The sequence below is a fragment of the Bos taurus genome, chromosome 11 (assembly GCF_002263795.3).
Source record: "Bos taurus isolate L1 Dominette 01449 registration number 42190680 breed Hereford chromosome 11, ARS-UCD2.0, whole genome shotgun sequence".
Classification (NCBI taxonomy): Eukaryota; Metazoa; Chordata; class Mammalia; order Artiodactyla; family Bovidae; genus Bos; species Bos taurus.
The window spans coordinates 93,064,284-93,082,592 of record NC_037338.1 but is presented as its reverse complement, the minus strand read 5'-3'; the positions used below and the strand labels follow the sequence as shown (position 1 = coordinate 93,082,592).

The following is an 18,309-nucleotide window of genomic DNA, read 5'->3' as shown; positions in this document are numbered from 1 at the left end:
TCTGAAGAACAATTACTCTGTACGCACAGCTAACAAATTAGTTTTTAAAGCAAGCACATACCGAATTCCTGCTAAGTGCCAGCTCCTTGTATTGTTTCATTCAATCCACACAGCTACCCTCTGGGTTTAAGCACCATCATACCCATTTTACAGATGAGGAATCTGAAACTCAGAGATGTGAAGTGACTTGCCCAAGGTTGTATGATACCTGTGATTGAGCTGGGATCCGAACCCAGGTGTGTATGATGCCAACACTGGATTCTTTCATACCAGGGGCACCATACTGATTCTGTGCTTAGGGTATGAGACCCAGCTAGGGAAGTTTCAGAGAGGGAGCAGCTGTTGTGGGCAACCATTTCTGTGCTTACAAGATACCAGCTGTGAACCTGGGCACAGTCATTGTGTCCTACTGCTCTGTGAAATCAACATTGATCAGGCAGGCTGCTCCTGGTTTTAAAAAAAAGTAATAAAGCTGGGCTTTATCTTCAGAGGGACTCAGATTCAAATGCTGTATGACCGAGGTCAGGTCAAATCTCCCTGAACCTCAGATTCCCCCTCTGTAAAGGTGACATTAAGCTCTCTTGTACAAATAAGGCTATTATGAGGAGCTGAGGTAACATACCCACGCTGCCTGCACCTATGAATTGCTCATTCAATTACATGTATCTATCATTATAAGGTGATGGCTCTCGAACTTCCATATGTGTAAGAAATACCTGAGAATGCAAATTGCTGGGCCCCAGTCTCAGCGATTCTGATTAGCAGGTACTAGGGTGGGGCTCAGAGAAGGCAATGGCACCCCACTCCAGTACTCTTGCTTGGAAAATCCCATGGACAGAGGAGCCTGGTAGGCTGCAGTCCATGGGACTGTGAAGAGTTGGAGATGACTGAGCGACTTTACTTTCACTTTTCACTCTCATGCATTGGAGGAAATGGCAACCCACTCCAGTGTTCTTGCCTGGAGAATCCTAGGGACAGAAGAGCCTGGTAGGCTGCCATCTCTGGGGTCGCACAAAGTCAGAGACAACTGAAGCGACTTAGCAGCAGCAGCAGCAGCAGGGTGGGTCTAAGCATAGCTAGTTCACAATTTTGCCGAGGTGATTCTGACGCAAGTGGAATGAGGGTCCCATCCCAAGGAATAAGGAAATCAGGGCCACTGACTGCAGAAAACCTTTATTCCTAGAGTCCAGTCAGGTCCTAGAACTATAGCCTGCCCTCCCCGGGCTAGCCAGGGCTGGGCGCACAGAAGGAAGCCTATTATGGAGAGGCGACAGCACTCACGACTTGGGCTCAGGGCCCATGGTCTCGTCCCAGCCCTTCCGACACGTCCGGACGATCCACTCGTGCTCGTCATCATCTGTAAAGGAGAGGGGGAGCCAGTCATGCCTCATGCTGGGAGCCCCCCAGGCAGGGTTTCAGGACTGGGGTGGTGTCAGAGGTGGACGCTGCTGACTGGATGGAGGCAGGCATGACATCATCGGGCTGTTCTGAGCTGGGCCCCTGCCCAGTGTGACATCCACTTAGGCCACCACTGGGACAGCTGGTCCAGGCCTTAGTTTATTCTCTGGGTTTTCCATTCTGGACCCTTCAGAGAACCCATGGTTCCTCTAGAGGGTCAACACTCTCTCTTTACTTGGGTCTTTTCGGTGAGGAGTGGAGAGGAGAAGCTGGGGGCCCTGCAGGCCCACAAGTGTTTATCTCCCTCAACTCAATCCTCGGGACCACGCCTTCCTGTGGACAAGCAACAGGCTCGGAGGACAAGTTGTATGTCCACAGCCATGGGATAAGCACGTGGGAGAGCCTAGAACTTGAGCCCCAGGAACTTGTCTGCATACAAGGCCTGTGCTGTTTTGAAACCTGAGAGAGAGAAAGAGAGAGAGAGAGAGAGAGAGAAAGTGGAGGGGGGACCATAGCACACCACCAGCATCTCTCTGTGCCAGACCCCTCTGCAGACTGACTATTTTCATTTTTCCCCTTTATCCTCTAAACCCACACCCAGCCCCTCCTCTCACCACGACTAGAGACCCACTCCAATGGTGGGATGTGTACCCCTAAAAATGCATGTAACTCAGTAAAATATATCCTGCTGTTTTGTGTGCAAATGTGGTTTTAATTTACACAAATGGCATTGTGCTGTGAGTTTCATTGTGTCTCACTTTTTTTTTTTTTTTCACTCAACACGATATTTTCAAGATCTGTTCTCATTGCAATGTGGACATCTCGTTCTTTGCTCCTGACCTAATATTCCTATTGCTCGCCTAATATTCCATGGCGAGTTTCCAGCTACTCATCCTCCCTGGATGGGCACGAAGGATGCCTCCACTTCCCATACCAGGAATGATGCTGGGACAGATGCTGTGTTCTTGGGCACATCCCTTGGTGGGTCCGTGGAGAATTTCTCTGGGTCTGTATTCCAGGAGGAGGGTCACGGAGTTGTGCTAAGAGTCCATTCACCAGGACTCTCAGCAAAGCCCATGGTTTCCGCCCCTACCCCCAGCACCGCATTGCCGGCCAGTGGTCCCTCCCTTGTTCCTGCCCACTTCCTGGGGACAAAGAGGACCGGCCCCAATCCCTGCCTTCCTGTCTTGCCTCTGTCTTCCCCCGTGTCTAGTTCAGTGCTTCCCACCTAAGAGATCAGAGGATGGAATTACTCATCCTCCTTGGGTCAGAATCCCATGGGCAGAGGAGCCTGGTGGGCTACAGTCCATGGGGTCGCAAAGAGTCGGACACAACCGACCAACTAACACTTTCACTTCAACACTTGGGTGACAAACGGCAGAAGCTAGAGATAAAAGACACTCCTTGAGAGCTAAACCATGGGAAATCCCACAGAAATCCTGCCCTCCATACTACAGCCCCCTGCCAGGAACCCCCTTCCTCTTCTGGTCCAGGACCCAGGGAGACAAGACTTTTTGTCAGCTTACTGTGTGCTCTGAGCTTTACAAATCCCGGATCTCATTGAGTCCTTTGTGAGACCCCAGTAGGGTAGGGGCTTCCCAGGTGGCGCTAGTGGTAAAAAAAAAACAGCCTGCCAATGCAGGAGACCTAAGAGACATGGGTTAGATCCCTGGGTAGGGAAGAACCCCTGGAGGAAAGCATGGCAACCCACTCCAGTATTCTTGCATGGAAAATCTCATGGACAGAAGAGCCTGATGGGCTGCAGTCTATAGACTTGCAAAGAGTCAGACATGACTAAAGCAACTTAGCTAGGGGAGATTGCTCCATTTTATAAAGAGGACAAGCCTTGACTTATATGCATGGCCAGTGGAATTTAAACCAAGACTCATCAGACCCTGAAGCCGGACTTTCCACCCCAGGGCAGGCCTGAAGGTGCCAGAAGGCGAATCTGCCCCCATGGAGTAAGCCTCCTCTGTCCCCCACCCCAACTAGATCTCTGTCTGTGACCTCGACAAAGGCTCGCCGCCTGCAAGCTCTGGCCTGGGAGGACTGCCCTCAGCAGCTGGTGGGCCTCAGTTTCCCCTGGGGAGGCTACCGGGGAATCCTCGCATGGCTGCCAACCCCCGCCCCCCAGGGCGGGGGCGGGGAAAGCGCGGCACACAAGGAGTTAAGCACTGGTGAAGCCCACTTTTGCCACACCGCAAGCAGCCTGGTTGATAATTACAGTTCTGAAGTCTCCAGGCTATTCGAATCAGTGCAGCTGCAACCTCTTCAGCGGTAACCCTGAAACCAGACCAACGGGGTTTATTGTGCTGAACCAGTCCTCCGGCCCCTCCCTGATAGTTACAAATTGACAGCAATGGCCTTAACAGCCCTCTTCACTACCCCTTTCCCTCTCTACCTGGCCGCTCAGCCACCAATTTGAATCACAGAAGCCTCTCCTCCCAGCAGCTGCTCCCCAACCCTCCCTCCACCTCCCTGGCGCCTCGAGGCGGCTCCCCTGGCCCTGCCACGCCAGGGTGAGGCTGCCGAAGCACATTTCATCAATATTTAAAATGGAATTAAACCTGCAGCTTTGATTAATGCCTCCCCGATCCCGGGAGTTGTGATTACTATTTTGCAAATTGCGATTGTTGGAATATGCTAATATGATTGTCTGAGAACATCTTCACCTTCTCAGATAATTTCCCCCCACTCTTTTTTTTTTTTGGTAGGAGGAGAAGGGGAGAGGAGGGGAAAGAAAGATGGGGAAAAAACACCCCACAAACTCTTTAATCAATTGTAAATTATTACCCTCGGCACAATTGCTGGTGGTTCAGAGGAAGGGGAGGGAGATTTCTGGTTTGGTGCATTTATCTTGAAAAGTTTTGGCCCCCACTGGCCCAGTAATTCCACTCTGGGATGTTATCCTAAGGGAATAATCTATTTGTCCCAGTACTATTTAGAATCAAGAAAACTGAAATAACCCACGCTTCTAAAACAAGAGGATGATTACTTTGTTGTACATTCATTCATTTAACAAGTAATTTCTAAACACTGACTATATGCCAGGCATACAGCTATAGTTTGGTGGTCGGGGGAGGGACACCAAAGGCCACATGAGGGGATATTTAGCAGCTACTGAAAAAAAATATGATTATGAAGTCTACATAGCAATGTAGGAGAAATGTTTTGGATATGATAAGCCAAAAAAAAAAAAAAAGGTGGAAGGAGGTAAGAAACAAAATTACATAGTATAATCTGTGTACAAATTATGCACAAAAGAAAAAAAAATAAATTGAATGGGAATAATGGTCAGCTCCTAGCAGTGGGGGTCGAGAGGTTCTTCTGTTTTGGATATTTCCTTAATCTTTTGTTAATATGTATCCACAATAGAAAAAATAAAAAGAATCATTGGCTTTTTTCCTACCCTCTAATGCTTTGGTAATTTCATGCATCTTAGTAATTGAAGTAAGATATTCCTAGGTTCCCAGAAACACCAATAGGGTTCTTGAATTTGTAAAAAGTAAAAAGACCCAGCATAAAAATATTGATAAAAATGCATAACATTTGGCAAATAGGCAAATCTCCTATGCAGAAGACTTCCAAATAATTTAGGTGGATACTCTGCCCTTGAGGAGACTGGGCATGACTCCTTTTTCCCCAGATGTGGGCTACCTCCTAAAAAGGACTTCCTAAATAGTGACTTCCTCCTAAAAAGGACAGTAAAGGAAGGGGGTGGGAGAAAAAAAGGAGTAACTTTTCAGTGAAGAAACCTGACAAACACACCTCGTCCAAGTGATCAAGGTCAATGTCAGCAGTGATAAGTTGTGTGGATAATGTGTAGCCTCGATTTGATGACAATGGCATTTACCTCCTCCCCTAAACTCATAACCCCCCTTAAATGATGTGAAACCCATCAGATAAATTCCAGTCATGGGGCATTTTAAAAACACTCCTCAAAAATGTCATCGAAAACAAGGAAAGTCTGAGAGACGGTCAGTGTCAAGAGGAACCTAAGGTGATGTGACAACTGAATGTGACGTGGTGTCGTGAGCGGGATCCCGGAACAGAGTAGAGGCATCACGGAAAGTCGTGAGCAGGATCCCAGAACAGAATAGAGGCGTCACGGAAAGACGGAGGAAAGAAGGAGAAAGTATGCTGTTACTAATATATCAACGCGTGCTCAGTCACTCGGTTGTGTCCTACTCTTTGCAACTGCACAGACTGTAGCCCGCCAGGCTCCTCTGTCATGGGATTCTCCAGGCAAGAATACTCCAGTGGGTTGCCGTTTCCTCCTCCAAATATGTCAGTGTTAGTTCATTAATGGTGTTATGCGCACGGTGCAATGTAAGATGTCAATCATAGGGAAACTGGATGTGGGGTACAGTTGAGAACACTTGGTACTGTTGCTTCAGTAAATTCTGTATATCTGCAATTGTTCTAAAATAAAACGCTTATTTTTAAAAAATGCCTGAAAATCCAGCATGCTCTGTAAAAGGTGAGATTATCGCATTCTCCGGGAGGAGTGGAAGTCTTTTCACCCACCCAACCATCTAGAATAAAGCCCTTCACACCCTTTTCTCTGTCCTGGGCCCTGCACATCACAGTTTATGAGCCCACACAAATATGAACAAGAAACCAGTGATTACCAGTGGGGACAGGGCGAGGGAAGCGCAAGCCCGGGGTCGGGGTCGGGGTTAGTATGGGGTTATATGAAGTCGTGTATGAAACCTGAAAATTGTAAAGAATTTAACGAATCTTTCATTCAATTAAAAAACTGTATTCTGCTGCTGCTGCTAAGTCACGTCAGCTGTGTCCGACTCTGTGCGACCCCATAGACGGCAGCCCACCAGGCTCCCCCGTCCCTGGGACTCTCCAGGCAAGAACACTGAAGTGGGTTGCCATTTCCTTCTCCAATGCATGAAAGTGAAAAGTGAAAGTGAAGTCACTCAGTCGTGTCCGACTCTTCGTGACCCCATGGACTGCAGCCTATCAGGCTCCTCCATCCATGGGATTTTCCAGGCAAGAGTACTGGAGTGGGGCGAAAAATTGTATGAGTCTATGCTTAGTGGCATATCCCCTTATATATTTTTCCCTCCCACTAGGCATAAACCCAATGCAGGTATATGTCTTGTTGACCACTGCACCCAGCATACAGTTGGCAACCAATATATGCTTTGCCAGGTGAAGTCTCGAGTCAGTCTGTTGCCTTCTGATTTGTCTTTGATTGCTCTCAACAAACATTCCTGACACCTATTTCTTGGCATCCAGGTCCCAGCTCAAATGTTGCTTCTCAGTGGTCCCTGATCCAGCCACCTTCACTCCCAGTCACTCTATCTAGAGGCTTTCATTCTGTCTCCTTCATGGTGTACAGCTCTTGAGGCAATTTGCTTGTTTATTTATGTGTTGTCTGTCTCCCCATCCACACTGTGAGTTCCAGTGAAACCAGGGCATTGTTCACTGTGGCATCGTCAGACCAGTGTCTGGCACACAAGAGTGCTCAGCCCACATCTGTTGGATGAATGAATGAACGAATGAATCAAAAAGCCCAATCCTGTGGCCTGTCATGTGCCTAGTGCTGGGGACAAGGGGATTGAGACTCAAAGGCTTGACCTAGGCACTCTACCAGCTTAATCTGTCTGCTCTTGGGGCACAAAGATATCTTTCCTTTTCTCTCTTATTTTTAAATTGGAGTATAGTTGCCTTACAATGTTGTGTTTGTTTCTGCTGTACAGCAAAGTGAATCAACTAGACGGATACATGTATCTCTTCTTTTTTGAATTTCCTCCCTATTTAGGTCACCACAAAACACTGAGTAGAGGTCCCTGTGCTATGCAGTAGGTTCGCATCAGTTATCTATTATATACGTGTGTGTGTCTGTGTCTGTTAGTCTCTCAGTCGTGTCTGATTCTTTGCGACCCCATGGACTACAGCCTGCCAGGCTCCTCTGTCCATGGAATTCTCCAGGCAAGAATACTGGAGTGGGTTGCCATTCCCTTCTCCAGGGGATCTTCCCAACCCAGGGATCAAAACCGTGTCTCCTGCATTGCAGGCAGATTCTTTACCATCTGAGCCACTAGGGAGGCCCATTACATACACAGTAGAGTATATATATATGTCAACCCCAGTCTCCCAATTCATTCCACCTCTGGGGCCACAAAGATTTCTTTATTCTGGTTCTCAAACTTTGGAAGTGACCCCGCTGTTCCCCACATCCCCTCCCCTGCCTGACCCGATGAGTCTCACCCATCACCAGGAGAAAGAGGCATCTTATAGAGACGAAAAGTGACTGGGAAGAGAGACTCCACATCTGCCCGCAGGGTCCCCTGCTGAGAAGTCTTCCCTGCAAAGGCTGCCCACTCCTTCGCCTGGACTTTGAGGCCTTTCCAGCTGGCCTCCCCAGCCCGCCTCACACTGTGAAATGCAGCCACCCTGTTTGCAGTTGGCCACAGGCAGGTGCTCAGTGCCCCGTGCTTTCGTACACGCCATTCCAGGGAGGGGGACACTCTTCCTTTTAGGAGAGAGAGGCCCAGGGCACGTCCCATTTCTGGACCCTTCTGGATGTAAAAGTGAAGGAAGACCTCAACATGAGTAATAACAATTGCAATATATTTTAAACACAGTTTAACAACGTAATGTTTTTAACACAATGAACCAAATGTAACATAAAAGTGCTATTCTAGAATTTCTGTCAAAGGAGTAGAAATCCACAGTGCATTAAGGACGGTGTGGTCAGGAAATGGGGCTGCCTGCATAAACATGATTTTCTTTCAGGCCTCACATGGTTCTGACTTCAGGCCCTGAAGAACGTGTGTCCTCCAAGCCCTCTTCCCCCGCACCTGGGCCCTGCCTGGAGGTCACTTTCTCTGACCCAGGTCAAGGTCATGGTATTGGTCACGGTCACCCCTGCCAGCCAAGGGGAGCCATGATCAATTCACTTCTGTTCTTCAGAGCCCAATGCAGATCGAGCACTTAAGAAGTATTTAATAAATACAGGGTGAATGAATGAAGAAAGAAATGTAAATTTGGGGACATAAAAGTAAGAATTACCCTGTGGGATTGAGACAAAGGGGAAAGAATTTCTTCTCCACCCTCAGCAAACGGAGCTGAGAGGGCAAAGTAGACATGCCAAGTGCAGGACCCAGGCCGCTGGCTCCTTTTCCTTTTCTGTCTGGAGGCCATGGACGGGGCAGCCCCACCGCACGGGGAGGGTGGGTTGTCTGGGCTCATACCTGGGCGCCAGGCACGCTCAGGAAGCTCAAAGCCCTGACTGGCCTGGGGCCGACCTCACAATGAAGGCAGGCCTGCACAGGCCACCGAGTGTGGCCCAGGTCACCCGGGGTGGCATTCGTGCAGCCTGCACATCGGTGCAGGGCTAGGGGAAGAAGTGTCTTGCAAATCGAACAGCAAATGCAAGGCCATCTTGGCTCCCCTGATGGCTGGCAGGGAGACACTGTGGTACCGTGGGTTAGGGGCATGAACTTTGGAGCACAGCAGCTGCTAGCTTGGAGATCTTGGTCAAGTGGCCTCACATCTGGGTGTCATTTCCTCGTCTGCAGAGGTGGCTGCCTGGAACAGTCAATCGAGATCATTTCCAAAAGTGCTTAGTATGTTGCCTGCAGGAAATGCGCCCAAACCAAAGATGGACAGAAACTGTCATCACAAGGTAGGACTTCAGGCACCTGTGACCACACAGCATAGGCTGGAAGGAGTTCTGGGTCCTATGTGAGCCCAGCTGCCAGCCTGCTGGGTGATCTTAGACAAGTCACTGCCCCTCTCTGAGCGAGCTTGTCCATACAGGGGGTTTCACCAGACCTCTGGCAAAGGGCAGAGTGGGGACTGGTGGAGCTGAACAGCCCTGGGTGGGCACCCAGGAGGTATGAGCTAGGATCATCATTTTGATGGGTCCTTAATTCCCAAACTGGATACCTTCATGGGAGTATTCTTAAGGAACTCAGCACCCTTGGGACTTCTGGTTCCCTATGGGGGGTGCAGGGAGGAACCAGGGAGGAGGAGGTCTTTACACAAGGATCAGCATCATAAGGATCAAGAGCTGCAGCTCAGCTAATGATTTTGTTCAAAGCGAGGGGCAGGCCAGGGCAGGCAGGCCCAGAGAAGGCAAAGGGGTGGATTCAGGTCACCAGGTACCCACAAGCCCGATGTCGCTAGCTCTCGGCAGGCCTTTGGGCCAACCGCACCTGTGGTCACCAGCGCTCTGCAGTGCCCACCCGGCATGCAGGGGCCTCGGGTGGGGACTGGGAAAGGGAAGAGTTCAGGATGAATCGAGGTGTCCAGCCTCGGGAAAGGGGACGAGGGTCACAGTGGCCGAGCACCAGGGAGGTGCGGGGCTCTGTGGGAAGAGGGTCACACCTGTCCCCACCTTAGTGAGTAAACGCGGTTGCCCCAGTTAGGACGAGGACATGGAGGTTTAAGCAGCGGTGAAGGCATGTCCCCACTTCATTCCACCAGCGTGGAGGGGAAAAGCTCAGCCGGCTGGTGTGGGCATCACCCTCACTGAGGCTGCCACAAGCAGTGTGCTTCCCTCCAAATGTGAGCGTCTACCCTAGTGTGAGCATAAATGTGTTCAAGCATGCATCGGCGTGTGCAGCGTGTGTAGGCGGCTGTGTCTGAGGTGCCTGGTGAAGAGAAGAGAGTCCCCTTCGGGGACCCTCAGCCCGCGTGTGGCATGTGGTGTCTGTGAGACACGTGCGTGGCAGGCGGTGTCTGAGTACCCGGGTCTGCGGTGTGTGGTCAGACGTTGAGGGAGGGCGTGCATCCCACCTGCAGTGACAGCCCAGTGCGCATCTAGAACACCAGGCCACGCCAGGCTCTGGGGCAGGAGCTGGACTGTGAGAACTGCCCTCTTTCCCCGGGGTCAAGGCCAGTGCATGCTCAGACGCGCTTTATGAACCATGGCTTCAGGCTGGGGTGGGATCTGCATGGCAGACCTGGCGCCCCAGCCGGAGGAGGGGTGCAGGAGCCGAACCCGAAGCCCCAAAGTCCAGCCACACCCTCTGTACAAACGCAGGGCTTTGGGAGCTGGAGGGCAGGGCTAGGCCCCCGGTGAGCCAGTGCCCACAGTGAGGGCGGTCACCAATGCCCGACAAGAAAGAGGCTTTGAAGTTGGCTAGCAGTGGTGTGGCCAGAGGCCAAGGCCATGGCGTGGCCAATATTGACTGAGGGATTGCTGCCCAGGCAGAGCCTGCTATTGGGCAGGAAGGGAGGCCCAGGCTACTCTTGCTTCCCCAAAAAGGAGCATCTTCTGGGCTGGGTGGGTGGAGGTCTTGCGGGAGGAATGGGGGGGCGGTGCAGGTGAGGCCAGGCTGCTTCACTCACTGGGAATAGCGGGGCAGAGCCCGGCACCCACAGGCTTGTCAAGGCTTATTCAAGTGTAAGAGACATGGGGAAAATGACTGACTCGGGAACTTGAAACGGGAAACTGCGACACTGAGATTAATAAATGTGATAATTAATGCATTAAGCCTGAATTAATGATCAAATTTAGAAACCCAAACAATGTTATTACACTTGAAATCAATTTGTGGGCTTGGTTTCCTCAGTTTTCAAGAATTCTCCAGTGTGCACACAAGCTTTCAAGAAATCACAGCCAATTGTTAAAGTCTTGTAGTCAACCAATCCACCAAGCAAAGTTTTCAAAATCCTTTTGGGGTTTTAACAGCAAAAAATGATATTCAATGTGGGACTGTGGATATGTTCTGTTTATGTTGAAATGATTGGGGTGAGACCTCCAGGGTCAGACCTAGGGCTGGATCGGGCTGTAACTGGGGGGAGAGTGAATCTGGACAGCAGATATGATGGCCTGGTATCAGGAAGCGCATCTGCGTGCCTGAGCTCACGTGACCCTCATACCAGCTCTGTTGTGTGTAGTTGGTGATGGCTCAGGTGCTGTTTCCTCTGCTCCAGCTGGTGGGTAAGGTGCCACTAGTGGTCAAGAACCGGCCTGCCAATGCAGGAGACAAGAGAGACGTGGGCTCAGTCCCTGGGTCCCCAGGATCTCCTGGAGAAGGGAATGGCAACCCACTCCAGTATTCTTGACTGGACAATCCCATGGACAGAGGAGCCTCGTGGGCTACAGTCCATGGGGTCACAAAGAGTGGGACACGACCGAAGCGACTCAGCACACAGCACACTCACAGCACAGTCGGTGGGTAAAGGCGGAAAGTGCCCACAGTCATCATGACCCTTGAGAATCTCCAAGGAAGGTCCCAGCCTGGAGAAGGACATCTCACGAAGACGTCACACATGATTCTGACACTGTTGGGACAGAGTTATTCCTGCTGTTGTGGTCCTGACGGGCAGCTGGCCTGTGTTTATGGGCCATATCGGTAAAAACAAAAATACACATCCTTAAATACTAGCATAAAAAAAAAAAATACTAGCATCAGCCGTGTGCGGCAGGTGTACTCAGGACAGGAGACCACTAACTCACATCTTCCTGCTCACTCCACAGCACATGCGTGCTAAGCAGGGGAGGGCGCTAAGTCACAGCATCATTTACATCGCCATTCTTCTCGTTTCCCTGAGCCCCACTTTTATTTTTCAAGCACTCACAATGGCATCTGCGTTCACTAAACATGTTTGTGATGCCAGGCCGCTGTGCACGGGCAGCACTGGGAAGCCAAGGATGGGGCCCAAGGTCACTGGCTGGCCCTCACTCGACCCTCTGCTCCCTTTCACCCCTGCTCTCCTTCACCCCTGCTCTCCAGCTGCGTGTGGACAATGGACTGATGGGGATAGGCCTGGCGGTTGGGCCTGTCCTCCAAGTGGCAGATGCTGAGGGCAGAATTAACTCTGGGACAGCAGGGATGGCCAGGGGAATGTTAGGATGTTAAGGACCTGCAGAACTCAGCAAAAGACGTGAACTTGGTCCTCACAGCAATCTTGCAAAGTCAGTGTTTTTATCCTGATTCACAGAGGAAGGTTTGAGGCTCAGAAAGACGGGGTTATATGTCCAAGCTGACTCTGCTAATGAGGGGCACAGGCTCACACCCAAGTCTATCACTTGAGCTGCAGCCTTTAGCCACTACACACTCTCCTAGAAAATCCTTGTGCAACTGCCACAGCTTTACTCCTCACTGTCTGAAGGGTTGAAGCTCAGCTCCCTGACCTGGCGATCAAGGCTCTCTCCCACCCTGGGTCCCTCTGCTTTGCACGCCCAGCTCAGGCACACTCTACACACCCGTCAAAGTCCACTCTGTCCATCACTGCCTAAGGGAGGTCTCCCTTGACTACTGCTCTGTCCAACACAGTATCGGGTCTCAGGGACTGCATCTTGAGGACCTGGGCCCCTGCGCCTCTCCGTGCCTTTTCCTTCCCTTCTGTGCAGCAAAACCCACCTCTCAAGCTTCAAAGCCTAGCCCAACACCACCTTTCCTAGAACATCAACTCAACTACCCTTGGGACACACTTGCCCTTTGCTCTCTGCTCCCCCAGCACATTGTGCTTCTGGCTCCTGGCACCAGCAAAGCAGGGGCACTCCCAGTTTTTTGCAGAAAGAATCTCATATCTGATATTCCACATTAAACATGAATATAAACCTCATGGGGAATATAGAATTACGTTGGACTTCCATACATTTATTTTTATAGTTTCTGTTATTTTAATTTCTAACCTATATCTTGAGAGGTGGGAGGTTCACTACAGCCTTTTAAACACCTAGGCTCTAGGCTTCTTCTCTCTTCTGTCCAGAGACTGCCCATCCTGGGTCCTGGAATTGACTACTTATGCACCCCCCTACCTTTCCTTGGCATGGGAGGTTAGGGGGAGGCAATATACACTTAGCTGGCCCCTAGTTGGGACCCTGGTATCTGTAGTGGATCAGTTAAGGCCCATGTCTGAGGTGATCTTAGAGGGTCCGAGGCTCCAGATGAATAAGAAATGATGAGGGTGATGGGAACACATCCAGAACATTACCAAAAGCAAGCTAGAGAGATTAGGAACTTCAGGCCTCCAGCCCAGTTTTGAAATTGGCATCAAACGCAGGTGGGAGGAGGCCAGAGGGCACCTTGCCAAGGTCATGCTGGCTCCTCCCTTTGGGGCATGGGGTTAAGGAGACCCTGCCTCTCAACCAGCACCAGCCCCTGGGATAGAAACCCCAACTGCGATCGCCAGCAGACATGAAGCTCATCACGGGCCCCCACATCATCTCAATAAACACCACAACCCTGGAAGGAAGGTCCTTGTTCTACCCCCGTCTTTCCTATGAGGCAACCGGGAGCTCAGAGAAGTGAAGTGACTAGCTCGAGGTCGCACAGGGGGCCAACGGCAGAGTCGGGGTCTGAGGCCAGATCTGGCAGGCTCCCCAGACCGGCCCTCAGCCCTGCAACGCCTCTCCTGGACCTGAGGCTGTGCGAGGCTCGCAGCCAACTGTCCAGGGCTCTAGCGCGTGGGCTGAGGAAGTGAGATGAGGCTCCTGTCCCCTGGGCTCTGGCCTTGCAGCCACTTCTATTAAAGGAGACAAAACAAACCACGCTGGTGCTGGCCCGGGCGGACTCCGGCCACGGAAGGGGAAGCTGTGTCCTCTGGATGCTTCCAGGAGGCTGCTGCGGGTTGGGGGGAGCGGGGGATGCATTGTTGTCAAGAGTCCTGTGGGCACAACGGCTGGAGGGGGAATTTCCAGGGCCTCTGGAATCCCCGTGGGGAGAGAGGAGGGCAGGGAGCGATTCCCGCAGGTCAGGGAGGGGCAGCAGGCTGCCATTTCTGGAGCAAGGACCCTCACAGGGGGCCTGATCCCACCCTCTGGTGGGGAGGGTCTAGTGTTTTTCTCGGGGGAGAAGGCCCACAGCTTTGCCAGACTCTTGGAGAAGCTCATATTGGTTCACAGCGTGGCCTCTGGTATCAGACACACCTGGTTCAAATCCCGACCCCTCCCTTTACTAACTGCACCCATCAGTAAGTAACTTACTCCCTGAGCCTCAGTTTCTGCCTCTGCCAAATCAGGATAGTGATGCATTCCTCAAAGGACCAGGGTGTGGTGAGTCCCTGGTGCAGTGAAGGCATTTGATAACTCAGAATTCCCTTCCTACCCCTTCAGCTGAAAGCAGATGCCGGGATCTGGGGCCCGTGTGGGCATTTTATTTGGCAGTTACGAGGGTGATATTATCCCTCCACAAAGCCTTCATTATGGTGCCGCTAACAATACCGCAGATAAGGCAGGCACGGCCCTGCGTGCCAGCCTGCAGGTGATTATAACATTTGGGTAAATTGCCTTTTGTCTCGCGGAGAGATGACAGCGGGAGGGGGTGGGGCAGGAGACTCGATCAGCCATCTTGCAGAAACCACGGCAGCGGCGGCGGGGGCGGCGGGTGGTGGGTGGTGGTGTGGGAGGGGGAGCACGGTGTGGGAGGGGTGGGCAGCATGGGTTTGCAGGAGGAGCCCCGGCTGGCAGTGGGAAAGCAAGTCCAGCTGCAGACAGACTGTGTGGGGTCGAGTACCTCACCCCGCCTTGCTGGGTCTCAGCTTTCTCACCTGTCTGGTGGAGGCAGAGGCTTCAAGATGAGAAGAGTCTTGGTTTACTGGTGGCACTGAAAGACTCCTGTTCTTTGGCCAGGTTTTGAGCAATAAAGTGGGCAGAGAACTATCTAGGGGAAAAGAGCCACTACTACCGTCTTACACTCCTTAGGTATTTTAAAATCTCTGGGCCACTAGGAAGGCCCTCGGTTCTTTCTTTCACTAGTAGACTCCAGCTTCTCACGCAGAAGCAGCTCAAATGTCATCCTTAGCTCTGAGTCCACGAGACCTGGGTTCAAATTCCAGCCCTACCACTCGTTACCTGAGGAACAAAGCATTTCACCTCACCTCAGTTTCATCATCTACAAAATGGAAATAATAAATACAACTCTTTTACAGGATTACTGTGAGGGTTAGGTAAAAGAAAATCAATTATTGAAAGTGCTCAAACCAGTACCTGGCACATCATAAGCACTTAGTCATTGATGGCTATTAGCTTTTTCACCCGGACTATGGATACCTTTTTATATCAATACATCCATTCCTTCACTGCCATTTTGACAGCTGCATTCTATTTTATTGAAAGGATATATCGTTTTTTTATTTAATGAATTCCCTCCTGTTGGACATCTGGGATGTTTCTGGTTCTCAACTGTTTAAATGATAACTGGAGAAACTTTAGAAGACCAAGTGGTCTTTCACTTCCAGGTGCTCACTACACAGCTTTTTAAAAATTAGGTTGAAAGTGAAAGTCGCTCAATCATGTCCGACTCTTTGCAACCCCATGGACTATACAGTCCATGGAATTCTCCAGGCCAGAATACTGGAGTGGGTAGCTTTTCCCTTCTCCAGGGGATCTTTCCAACCCAGGGATTAAACCCAGATCTCCCGGATTGCAGGCAGATTCTTTACCAGCTGAGCCACAAGGAAAGCCCAAGAATAATGGAGTGGGTAACCTATCCCTTCTCCAGTGGATCTTCCAGACCCAGGAATCGAACTGGGGTCTCCTTCATTGCCGGCAAATTCTTTACCAACTGAGCTATCAGGGAAGTCCAAAAGTTAGGTTGCTGCTGCTGCTGAGTCACTTCAGTCATGTCCGACTCCATGTGACCCCATAGACGGCAGCCCATTAGTCTCTTCTGTCCCTGGGATTCTCCAGGCAAGAATACTGGTGTGGGTTGCCATTTCCTTCTCCAATGCATGAAAGTGAAAAGTGAAAGTGAAGTAGCTCAGTTGTGTCCGACTCTTAGCAACCCCATGGACTGCAGCCTACGAGGCTCCTCCACCCACTGGTTTTTCCATGCAAGAGTACTGGAGTGGGGTGCCATTGCCTTCTCTGAAAAGTTAGGTTAGGAACAGATAAACACCAGTCTCTGGGAGCTCCATGCTCAGGACAGAGAGTTTTGGAGTTGGTCAGGCAAAGCAGAAAGAGGCAAAGCTCTGAAGACAGATGAGCTCAAGTGTGAATCCCAATTCCTGCCAAATTCCCTGGGGAAATTCTTTAGCCACATGGAGCCTCACTTTCCTCATTTGTCAAACAGGGTTCATGCGAATACAACCCTCTCCTGGAGTTGAGTGTCTGGTGCAGGGTCAACGCTCAGTCAAGGCCAGCTGAGTCACCCCCTCCCATCCTCTTTATCCTCTCCATCCTCATTCTGGTAGAACCAGCCTCCACCTCCCAAAGGCTCCGAATCACCCACATGAGGTCACTCTCTGGACCACCACTCACACCCCTTCTTCCCATTGTCCATTTCACTCGGGGTACATTCCAAGGAGGCTTGTGATTTTGATTTTAAATTCTGTCTGGAAACCACAGGTTCAAACGCAAAGGGGCTCTATCCGCAAATAATCGCTGGTATGCGATATTTTTAAGAAGCCCGAGCCATTGTTTCTGATTGAAGGAAAGTTGGTGCTATTTTGAAGAGCAGCACGATTAAGCAGTGGCGTTCTCTCTTTAACTGTTGGGAATTATACGCTGTTTGAAAGATTTGTGAGCTCTAGGACATTTGCCAGATGTGCTTGATTCGACATTTCAGACAACAAAGGGGATAATGTTGGCGGGAATCTTGACGGCATTTCTGATGATCAGGATATTCTCTGAAGATGGTACTGAGACCTTTCGGGGGAAGAATTTCAGCTTTCACATAAACTAATTTGGGATGCTCACTCTCTGTCTTTCACAAAGCAAATTTAGTTCATTGTTAGTTGTATATGTTAAAATGGTTACGAGGGTTTTTTTCCTTTGAATATTAATAATGTGCCTTTCATCTGAGACACGCGCATGGGGTGTCATTAATTGCGGGGAGGGAGGAAGGCTTAGTGGTGCAGTTATTTTGCAAATGATTCCTGCTAGTAACATCGAGGCAGGCAATGGCTCCATGAAGAGACACACGTACACGGCGCCAGCACGACTTGGGCACATCCTTCCTGAGAGGAATGCCTGGGTTGGGTGAGCAGTCGGGGGGGCTGCCCACAGTCTGCAAAGGATCCTTTATAAAAAAAGGTAGCATCTCCTTTGGTGACTGTGGTGGTTTTGTCTCAAGATTATCAAATGGACCTTTTCATTCATTTAGAGCATCGCTGAGTTCCCCCTGGTGCCAGGAACACCTGTGAATGAGACACAGACGGTCTGAGAGCAGAGGTGTTGAGTAAAGAATAAGCTAGGATGGGGACTTCCCTGGTGGTCCAGTGGTTAAGACTTCACGCTCCCAGTGCAAGGGGCCCGGGTTCAATCCCTGATCAGCAAAGTAGGTACCACACGCCACAGCTAAAGATACCGCATGCCACAATGAGGATCGAAGATCCCGAGTGCCGCAGCCAAACAAATTAATATTAAAGAAAAGAATGAGCTAGGACACAAAGCTGGCAAGCAGAGGAAAAGGACAGGGTTTGGGTAGAGTCGGGTTTGACTCTTGACTCTGTCACCAGCTATGTAACTGGGAGCAAGTTATTAACCTATTTGACACCAGATCGTTTCATTGCAAACTGTGGCTCTGGAAAAATTTCTCCCTTGGGATGGTGTGAAAAGCAGAGAAGATAAACAGGAAAGGTGCCAAGTGAGGGCCTGGTGAGGCACCTTCTTGTCCCGAGTTCCTGCCCAGCTTCGTGGCCCTGAGCTGTGGGTGCTCAGCTGAACTTGCGTGCCATTCTTGCAGGGCCGCAGGCAAAGACTTCATGGCCTTCTGCTGTGTGCTGAGCATGGAGAGATAAGGAAAGCGGGGAGGGCATTTTCGGCTGGGGGAACAGATGAAGTGAGAATAGAGCCATGTTGATCAATGGAGGGCAGCTAGTCTGCTTGGCTGGAACACGGGGAGGGGAAAGACAGGAGGGCATAAGGTAGACTGGGGCACTGAACAACATAGCTAAGAGTCTGCAGACCCCAGAGTTTCAGCAGGATTTCATTTCCCGAGCAAAACCCCCCGAGGAGGCAGAAAGACCTAGAGTATCCAATCGCATGTC

General features: G+C 50.6%; 1 protein-coding gene across 6 annotated transcripts in view; it reads right to left on the bottom strand.

Annotated features, from left to right (window-relative positions):
- Positions 1-1,154: 1,154 nt before the first annotated feature.
- The window catches only part of MORN5 (MORN repeat containing 5), a 34,531-nt gene continuing 17,376 nt past the window's right edge, over positions 1,155-18,309 (bottom strand). For 2 of the 6 annotated variants that reach the window (XM_059891472.1, XM_059891471.1), the window contains one exon: positions 1,364-3,681. Coding sequence is in view for 3 of the 6 variants with exons in the window: in XM_059891471.1 (XP_059747454.1) it covers positions 3,650-3,681 (32 nt within the window). In the remaining 3 variants the exon portion in view is untranslated. The other 4 variants (XM_010810248.4, XM_010810246.4, NM_001076310.2 and 1 more) reach the window with 3 other exon arrangements.